The sequence below is a fragment of the Dromiciops gliroides genome, chromosome 6 (genome assembly GCF_019393635.1).
Source record: "Dromiciops gliroides isolate mDroGli1 chromosome 6, mDroGli1.pri, whole genome shotgun sequence".
Lineage (NCBI taxonomy): Eukaryota > Metazoa > Chordata > Mammalia > Microbiotheria > Microbiotheriidae > Dromiciops > Dromiciops gliroides.
In genome coordinates this window covers 118,501,738-118,512,297 of record NC_057866.1, presented here as the reverse complement: position 1 = coordinate 118,512,297, position 10,560 = coordinate 118,501,738, and the positions used below count along the sequence as shown (strand labels likewise).

The window sequence follows — 10,560 nt, the reverse complement described above, 5'->3', positions numbered from 1 at the left end:
AGTTTCCTCATCTGTAACATAGGGTTGGTGACAATAGCACCTACCTCCCAGGTTTTTGTGAGATCAAATGAGATAAAAATTGTAAAGTGCTGAGTGTGGTGCCTGGTACACAGTTAAGTGCTTTATAAAATGTTAGTTATCATTATTATTTATTATTATATTGTTTTCAAATCTTAGCTCTATAAATGCTAGTTATTATGATCAACAATAGCCTCTTGTAGCCTAGATTTTCTCTGTAAAATGGGTTAATAGCACCTACCTGACAGCATTTTTTGAGAGGGCCAAATGAGATAACATGTAAAGCGCTTTGAAAGCTTTAAAGTGTTATATCAATCATTATACATGGAAAGACCCAAAGAGATTAAATGTCTCGCTCAACGTTATATAGACAGTACAGCCCGGTTGTCTAGAGACCCAGTCTTTGGATTTCCAGGTCTTGGAGAAACTCCAAGCTACTCACGGGCTAGAGGATAGAAACTAACCAATCAAAAGAGACCTCGGCCAGGAGCCGGATCTGATTGGCTGCTTCCATCTTCATCCCTCGAGGCTAAGGCGGCGGCGCGCATGCGCAGGACATCCCGCGGCGCTCTGCTCCTCCGTCCTTTCCTGCTGCTACTCTTTCCATCCGGGTCTCCGGGGTTCCGGCCCCAGCTCTCGCAGGGATCGCTTGCCTATCCCATCTCTTGCGTTCTCGAGTGACAGCCGAGCTCTGCCACGGGTCCCCAGGGGCGGCGGTGAGTACTGTGGGTCTGAAGCGGGGTGGGTTCCAGGGGCGGCGTGAGGGGGTGACTTGGGGCCTCCTGAACCCGGCGTCAGTTTCTCGGTGAGGAGATGTATCCCGGAGCCCGAGCCTTCCCCGCCTAAGACATCGAGCATCGCTCTTCTCTCCCCACTCAGGCTCGTGGGGCTTGTATCGCGAAAGCCGAGCAAGCGTCGGACTCGGAGTCAAGAGATCCGGGTTGAAGCCCGAGCCCCGACCCTTCTAACCGTGCCTCTTGTGGGCAGCCCCCTCACCAGCCCCCCTCCAGCGATGCACTCAATCAGGCAATCAGCGATAAGCGTCTCCTAGGTGTCGGGCACAGTGTGAGGCCCTGGAGATGTGGGGAAAGAGTCAGGGAAGGGGGAGCGTGTATTCTTTTAAATGGTGACTTTCATTGTGCAAATACTTAGGCCACCTACCTAATGGGATCGTAGGGAGCAAAGTGTTCTGTCCTTGTTAAAGGATTGTGTTCACGCGAGCTCTTGTCCTGGTCCAGGCCAAAGTGCTGCTGCTCCCCAAGGAGGAGGGACACTTTCCCCAGGTATTCTTTCCCTCCTAGCGGGATTCTATACAATTTTGAAGACCAGACCTGGAAAGGGACAATGCCCCTAAAGCTACGGTTCTCGGCATGTAGTCCTGAGCTGTGCTGCTAATAAATGTGAGCTAGCTTAAGTCAGCACTGAGGGCTTGATTCAGTTTTTTGTTTTGTTTTTTCTTTGTTGTTGTTTTTTTTAATCTGCAAAATGACAAAAATGAATTAGATAATAGTCCCTCCAAAGTCTTTTGTGGCTTAGCCAAAGAGGATGAGCTGGGGATGGGGGTGGGGGTGCAGGGTTGGGGAGGAAGAAATGAACCAAGTAGGAAGCAGATAATGATTGGGGTGGGGGAAAATGAGTTGTGCATTTGAATTTAATATTCCACGAAGAGAGTAAAGTGTATGCTCAGGAGACTTTCTTGCACAGGTATACTATACGATTTTCCTTTTTACTGTTACTACAATTGGATCCCTTTAATATGATGTTTGATAGATGCAAATTACTCTTCTGTTCACAACAGTCATAGTGTTTCTAATTTTCTTGTCAGCCTTTTGCCACCAAGGTGGAGGTGAATTTTGAGAGAGGCCATGCTGATCCTTGTAACTGACCTTGTAATTTATTGTGTCATCATTGGTATACCTGAAATGTTTGAGTTATAACACCAGAGCCCATTCCTGTTGAACTTAAGGGTATTAGCAGTATGTCCTCTACTTGTTTTTACCAGATTGAGTTGAAATATTTAGCCACCATTTGTGATTCACTTTAAAGATCATCTGTTATATTCAAGATTACAAGCCTGGGAAGAGTATGTATTACTGAATCTAAATCAGGAAAAATTTTGCATATTCCTTTTATAAAGAGTGATCTGGAAAAGCTTTTTAAAAAATTAAACAACTACCTTTTAATTATTACCTTGATCAAATCTTAAAAATTGGAGAAAGTCTATTGTAACCTCTGTATTTAAGATATTTTAATTTAGTGTTATAACTATGATATCTATAACGTTTTAAAGTAACATTCTCTTTGGAATCATTAACATAACATGTATTTGTAAACTACTTTAAAGTACTCTATCTTGAAATTTTTCCAGGTTTGAAGTACTTGTCCTAGAAGCTGTGTATCACCAGAATGAGACTTGTAATTCTTGATAATTATGACTTGGCTAGTGAATGGGCAGCCAAATACATCTGTAATCGAATTATCCAGTTCAAACCAGGACAGGACAGATATTTTACCCTGGGCTTGCCAACAGGTAATAAGCTAATTTTCCATATTAAAAAGTAAATACTTGTGAAAATATTAGTATTTTGTTCTCCTTGCTCTATTTTTTTTAATATTTATTGCGTGATTACTGCCTATACTGAAATAGAATGAAAAAACATTCCTGAGATACAAAATCTAAATGAAGAAATGATTGCATTGAAAACATTAAAATGCTCTTAGTCATTTCTGTCATGGGTACTCGTTTACTTCTGCCTGAGCGAGCCCCCCCCCCCAATGAGGGTTAAGTGACTTGCCCAGGGTGACGCAGCTAGCAAGTGTCAAGTATCTGAGGTCACATTTGAACTCAGGTCCTGCTGAATCCAGGGCTGGTGCTTTATCCACTGAGCCACCCAGCTGCCCCCTACTCATTTACTTTGCAATATTTTTTGTATTTTCTTTTATTTGGGGGGGGGTGGAGGAGGAAGTTTGTTATTCCTATCATTTCTCCTACTTTTTCCACTTTGGGCTTCAGCAGATTAAAAGATGTGTTTAGTAAGAAGTGGTGAAAGAATTTGAGCAGCTAGGTGGTTCAGTGGATAGGGTACCCGGCCTAAAGACAGGAAGATTTATGATACTTAAGAGCTGTATGTGACTCAGGATGAGTCTCTTAAGCCTGTGCCTCAGTTTCCTCATCTGCAAAATGACCTGGAGAAGGAAATGGCAAACCACTCCAGTATCCACGAAAACCCCAAATGTGGCCATGAAGTGTTGGACACAACTGAACAGCTGCAGAGTGAAAGAATTAGGGTAGCATAGCATTCATTCTGCATAGAGTATGAGACTTTGGAGTACAGTGATTTCAAATCCTACTTCTAACACTTTCAAGCTATGTAACTACTGGAAAGTCATTTAACAACAATAATAAGTAAGATTTAGAACTTGAAAGAGCCATAGAGGTCATCTAGTTCAATTTCCTCATTTTGCAGACAAAGCAACTGAGGCTCCGATTATTTACCCCAAGTACTAAGTGGAAAGCTGAGACTGGTCTTTTGTGTTCAAATTCAGCTCTCATTGTTTCTCTGATATTTATATAGTGCTTTGAGGTTTGCAAATCACTTTACATAAATTATATCATTTTATCTTCATTAACAAACAACCCTGTGAAGTAGGTGCTTTTTTATTATCTTTTAATATTTAACCTCTCAACTATAGCTCTGTAAACTGGACACAATAAAACCTATAGTACCTACCTCACAGAATTGTCATTAGATACATCATCATGTTAATGTATGTAAAATGATAACCCAAACTTGAGAATGCTATATAAGTGAGTTATTACTTCTTGTGTTTTCTTTTGGTTATTTTCTTTTTCTATATGTCTTTTTTCCCCTTTTCTTGAAGTGTTACAAGAGGATGATGACAATTACCAAAGGACTTTTTCAGGATAGAACTACTTCAGCCTAGTCTTATTACTAAAATACTGGACACATTATGTATGATCTCCAGTAGGCATAGATATACAATCAATCTCTATTCTCAATGAAATTACTTTTGGGTAGAAAAATGCAAAGTGGTAAAGGCATTTCAATTTCCTTTTTCTTAATTTACCATAAAGCATTTTAATTATCTTTCTGTGTTAGGCCACTAGATTAGGAAGTGTGAACAAGAAAGTGAGTTTTCCTGCATCCTTTGTAATCACTTCCCTTTTTTCACTTTCCCTAGATCTATATCTTCAATTAACAGCAAAATTCCTAAAGATGACCTTTCTACAGTATCCTGGAAACATTTCTCAGCTTGTGGAACTCCATAATAAATAAAAATCCACCTGGGACTTAAGTACAAGGAGTTATTTAAGGGACATATAGGTTAAGTGATTTGTCCAGGCTGACACAAGTAGTAAATATAAGACTGAAAATTTGAACTTAGGTTTTCCTAACTAAGCCTAGCAAACTCATTTTAAGATAAGGAAAGGGAAAAAAAGGCAAATTGATTCTATTTTGTAATGAATAAGGGGAAATGGAATAAGCTGCATAATATTATATGTCTGACAGTTCATTTTTTAAAGCCACAGTTCAAACTTGGCAATGAAAAGATACTGTCATTTGAATTCCTTGAGTTGGAAAAGACAGATTCTGTACTTAATGCATCCATAAGTTAGGCAGCAGATTCTACAAAGGGCCCCAGTTGAGGAAGGAGGAGGTGGGACAGACTCAATTTTGGCAATTTGTATTGTAGAATGCTGGGCCTGGAGTTAGGATGACTCAGCTTCCCAAATTTAAATCAGGCCTCAGACACTTACTAGTTTTGACCCTGGGCAAGTTACTTAACCTTGTTTGCCTTAGTTTCCTCATCTGTAAAATTAGATGGAGAAGGAAATGGCCAACCACTCTTTTGCCAAGAAAACCCCAAATGGGGTCATGGAGAATGTGACACAATTGACACGATTGAAATGACTGAACATTTTAAAATTTTATTTTATTGTGTTTTTAAAAGTAATTTAAAGCTGAAAATTTAGCACTAAAATATCTAATATTTAAAAAGCCTACTATTTTCCTTCCCTTTTTTTCTTTTTTTTTTTTGCGGGGCAGTGGGGGTTAAGTGACTTGCCCAGGGTCACACAACTAGTAAGTGTCAAATGTCTGAGGCCTGATTTGAATTCAGGTACTCCTGAATCCAGGGCCCGTGCTTTATCCACTGCACCACCTAGCTGCCCCTCCTCTCTTTATCTTGGCCTTCCTGCTTTTCTTTGTTCCATATTTTTGTAGGATCAAATTGGTGGTTCACTAATTATGAAAATAACTCATTCCCAGATGGTGCTTTAATGTATACAAAGTGCTTTTCTCATAACAAAGCAGTGAGGTAGGTAGTGTAAACATCCATATTTCATAGATGAGAAAACAGATGGAAAGAAGCCAAATAATTTTCTCAAGATTGCACAAATGGGGCGGGGAGGGGGGGGTTATGTATGTGAAATCAGGTCACTTTACTACAAGTTGTGTTGTCATTTGGCTTTTCTCTCTTAAGGTCTTCCCAAATTGAAATGACTTTGAATTTCTTCTGTCCCTTTGGGTATCCTCAGCAGTTTGCCCTGATAGGACAGATTTTCTATTCATCCTTGAAGTCCAGGGGTTAGGATGGGGCTGATATTTTGTATGCTTCTGCTTTAAAAAACAAACGAACAAAAAAGAATTTTTTGTTGTTATTTCTTCAGGAAGCACACCTTTGGGATGCTATAAAAAACTAATAGAATATCACAAGAATGGAGACCTTTCCTTCAAATATGTAAAGACCTTTAACATGGATGAATATGTAGGTAGGTAAGCTACATTTTTCAGTGATACAAAAAAAATTCCTAGAATTACACATACTATTTTGTGAATAGTTTGTTTTCTGTCATCAACAGATTGCACTTTGGAGTTCAGGTAAAAATACGTAATTTTATATTCTATATGTTATGGTCTTGAACCTTCTGAATTTTGTTAGAAATATATAGCCCTACCCCTTCAATTATATATTTTAAACCCATGAGCTTCTAGGCTTCTGGGGATTTCTATTAGGAATTACAAATATCTGAAATAATTTTTCTAATGTATTTTTAAATTGTGTGAATGACATAGAGGTGGAAAATACATTGACTAACAGAATTGTGACCCAGTGTGATCATGTCATACTGGAAAAGTGAATTGAAGCTAACTAGCTTTTATAGAGATAAATGCAAAGTCCTATGCTTAGGCTAAAAAATCCAATTCTTTAGTCACAGAATGGAAAATATTTGGCTAGAAAGTTCATATTAAAGATTAAGGGTTTTAATGGAATTAAGTATGAGTCAGCAGTATAATGTGGCAACCAAAGAAACCAAGGTGATTTTGGACTACATTAATTGAAACATAATGTCCAAATTTAGAGAAGTAATAGTTCTGCTTTTTTTAGCCTCCATCAGACCTCATTTAAGTATTTAATTTTGAGTGCCTCATTTTAAAACAGCCATTGATAATCCAGAATATGTACAAAGGAAGGGAACTGGTGTAGATGGTTAAAGAAACTAAGGATTATTATTAACTTGGAGAAACTTGGGTGACATCACAGTCTTTAAATAATTGAAAGGTTGTCATGTGTAAGGATTAGATTTGTTCTTCTTGATCCATGGAGGTAGAAATTACAGAGAGATATTTCAGTTCTTTATAAGAGAAACTTAGAATTAGAGCAGTCCAAGTCAGAATGGGCTACTTAAATGGATAGTGAACATATCCTGTACTGGAGGTCTTCAAATAAAAGCTGAGGATGGGAGAGATACCTGGTTCTCTCCCTGTGGTCACCGACAGTATTGTAATAAAACTTAGGAAACTGAAAAAAAAACCACCAAAAAAGCTGAGGATGTTGTTAGGGGTATTATAAGTGGACTCATGATTTGGGGTACAGTTATACTAGATAATGTCAACCGGAGTGAACTGTGGGTGGCCAGAGCAGAACAGTGTAGGCTAGGGACAGGAGAGTCAGGAATTAAACAGAAGTTTAATTTCAAAGTGAGGGAAATGGCTTGCAAGAAAGGGGGATGGATATGTGTCCCAGGCCTCTGCTGCTACTGGAGGAACCAACTTTAGTGTGGCTGAACCTTGATTTATATACATGTGGCTAGACAAAAAGTCAGATGATGTAGTGAGTGAGGCAAAACAGCAAGTGAGGAAAGTTGTCTAGTGACCAAAAAATCCATTCATAGCAGGGCTTCATGTCTGACTCTGTTGGTGCTTGCCCAAGCTCAGGGACAATCAAGTCTGTGATTTAGTTGGAGCAGTGTTCATCTGGAGGGTGAGTGCAAATGATTGTTGTTATTGCCAGGCTCAGGGCACAGCTTGCTTGATGGGCCCTTATCTCTGGAAAATAGGTATCTCCTGATAGTATCCTGACAATAATAATAATAAACTAGCATTTATGTAAATGCTTAATGTGAGAAATACTTATTAACAACCAATAATTTGGGGGAAGATTCAGAGCTCTCCCCTTCTTCCAAAGACCTGACTTATTACAGTTTTTCTTGAATCTCAATCACTGATAATGAGATTGCATTAACCTCTCATCTTGGTCAGACCCCACCCAACCTTACAAGGAATTTTATGAGGGTGGGGAAGCCCATTGTGTTCTTTGAATATCCTAGGGATACTCAGCACTTCAGTTTAATATTAGTCCACCTCTGATCTTGTTAATCAATTAGATTTGATTGCTGTTTGATGGACCACCTACTGTTCTGAAGGGTATATAAACTGTGAGTCCACTCACCATGATGGTCTTTGGTCTGAAAGGTAGAATGACCATCCTTTTATTAATAACCTGCTGGCCTTATTAATAAAAATACTAAATTACTCAGAAACTATCTCTAACTTTTTAAATATCACATTTCTATGTGCTAGATACTGTTAAGTAATTTACAATTATTAATCTTATCCTCAACAATCTTAGGAGGAAGATGCTATTATCATTCCCCCTTTTATAGAGGAGGAAACGCAGGCAAACAGAAGTTGTGATTTGCCAGGGTCTTACAGCTAGGCTGAATTTGAACTCAGGTCTTCACCCATGGCATTCTATTTCACCACCTAACTGCCTCATACAAGTTTTAAGGTCCCTTCCAACTGTATAATTTTGGAATTTTTTGATTTGCTTTAGTTTGGGGTTGGATAGTTAGAGAAAATCTTCCTAAGAATCAGAAGCTGTATGAAAAAGAGTTAAATATAAGGGGGAAGTTCTGAATAAATACTGTCTCTTTGTTCAGGGAACTGATAAGAATCAATATACTTCTTAATATGCTTAATATTAAAGACATTTCAGCATATGGTTAGAAGGTATCAAAAGTTTTCTGATTTAAGATGTTCATAGGATACATTTATGTGGGAAGAAGAGAAACTACTTAGCATATGAAAGATCTTGTTCTAAAACCAAAACATACCTGAGCCAATTATATTGACTAATCAATTTGACTTTATTAACTTTAGGACTTCCCAGAAATCATCCTGAGAGCTACCATTCATATATGTGGAATAACTTCTTTAAGCATATTGACATAGATCCTAATAATGCTCACATCCTTGATGGAAATGCTTCAGACCTACAGGCAGAATGTGATGCATTTGAAAGGAAAATAGAAGAAGCTGGAGGAATTGATCTTTTTGTTGGAGGTATGTAGAACACCTTACCATTAGTTGTGCTAACTTGGAACATTTTTTTTTTAAACTTAAAACTGTAGTTCAGTCAACACCCATACCTTTGTGCAACAAATGTATTCAAGAAATTTACTATAACCAAAATAACAATGAAAATTAGATTCAGAGGTGTCCTAGTAAATGTTTAATAATCAGTTCTGTGGGGAAAATATATACGCATGACACAATTTAAAAAAAATAGTTTATCTTTTCCAATTACATGTAAAGATACTTTTCAACATTCATTTTTGTAAGATCTGAGGTTCCAAATTTTTCTCCTTCCCCTCCTCCCCAAGCCAACAAGCAATCCTATATAGGTTATATAGTACAATTATGTTGACTATATTTCCACATTAGTCATGTTGTAAGAGAAGAGCATGACACACTTTTCAGTTTAATCTGCAGTATTAACTTTTTTCTTTTAATCACTTTAAGTTCAGGAAATCAACAAAACAATAAATCAAGCTCTGATTTGTAGCATTTGTGGATTTTTGAGGTGCAAATGCTCACGCAGAAAATTTTAACATTTAGTGAGCTAGTTCCAGCATACCACTGATTATACTCTGTTGTTAACCAGATCCCTCCCATTCTCTACTAGACCACCTTCTGTAGACAATTTTTTGCTTATACATATTTTGAACTCAGAATCCTTTGACTTTGGCAGCACTGAATCTTGGCATATTCTATTCAGTATCTTATAACAAGGTTTCTATTTGAAAATAGACGTGTGTTTATGAAACTCACAAGGTTTGCTTAGGGAAAATCTGGCCTACTACAAATGCTTTGAACAGAAAACTAATAATTCCCTTACATAGAGACATCATTCACACAGGAAATGGGATGAAAATGCCTTTCCAAGCTTCCTTTAGTTTGGTGAAACATTCACATTTCCTACTTAGGAAAAGTGGAAGAGAGGCTTTTCTACATAAGTCTCTGGGACCCTTGAGGTGGAGATGCCTTCTTTCTACTTTCCAGTTTGTTATTTATAGTATCATAGATGTAGAGGTGGAAAGATCTCAGAAGGAATCTAATTCAGCTCCAAATTGAAACCCAAATGAATAGCCTGTGGTCATGATGAAATTTGAACCCAAGTTCTTCAACTCTAAATCCACTGTTCTTTCCACTATATAGTATCACAGTTCTCTCACCAAAGATCATACATAGCTATAGTCTTGTGATAACATTACAGAAAGGAGGAAGGTAGAAGAGAAGAGGAAGACAGCTACCTACCCATTTCCTAGCCCATATGCCAAGGGAGGAGTTCTCAACCTGTGGTGGTTTATGCGCTTGCCTTTTTTGTTTGTTTGTACGTTTGGTTTTTTGGGGGTTTTTTGTGAAGCAATTGGGGTTAAGTGACAAAAAAATTCATAAGTTTTTTCCAAAGGAGTATATTAAAGTTTTAAGAACCTCAGACTTAAGGAGATCTCTCTAATAGGGGCTAATTACTTATCTTTTCCTCATGTCCTGGTTCTTTCCTGTCCTTTAAGATCTTCAGAGTAAACTGAGGGCATGAATATAGCTTATATTTTCTTCACATTCTTTTTTGCTTCCTTGTGCTAATCCCAGATGACAGTTGAGTCTATTGTCTTTTCTTGAAGGAAGACATCAGTGGAGGAACAGAATCGCCACATATTGTTAGGTTTTTCCATTTACTCTCACTATTTCTATATATGCAGAATGAAGTCTAGGACTTTAATCTCACTTCATTCTCTTCCCTGGTCTGCATATCAGAAAGCAGCCTACCTCATAGCCACATTTAATATTCAGTCTACCAAGGCAGTGTTACAAAAACTATTAAATTTCTTTTGCATTTCATTACAAGAGATAATTCAATTTTATTGAAAACCATATAGTTAAATTTTCTGTGAGT

At 37.9% G+C, this 10,560-nt stretch overlaps 1 protein-coding gene across 2 annotated transcripts in view; it reads left to right on the top strand.

Annotated features, from left to right (window-relative positions):
- The first annotated feature begins 568 nt into the window (after window positions 1–568).
- Window positions 569–10,560, top strand: part of GNPDA2 (glucosamine-6-phosphate deaminase 2) — a 30,276-nt gene continuing 20,284 nt past the window's right edge. The window contains exons 1-4 of one of the 2 annotated variants that reach the window (XR_006353577.1): window positions 569–734; window positions 2,387–2,548; window positions 5,711–5,812; window positions 8,484–8,666. Coding sequence is in view for 1 of the 2 variants with exons in the window: in XM_043971076.1 (XP_043827011.1) it covers window positions 2,425–2,548; window positions 5,711–5,812; window positions 8,484–8,666 (409 nt within the window). In the remaining variant the exon portion in view is untranslated. The remainder of the gene's footprint in view (window positions 735–2,386; window positions 2,549–5,710; window positions 5,813–8,483; window positions 8,667–10,560) is intronic. The other variant, XM_043971076.1, reaches the window with a different exon arrangement.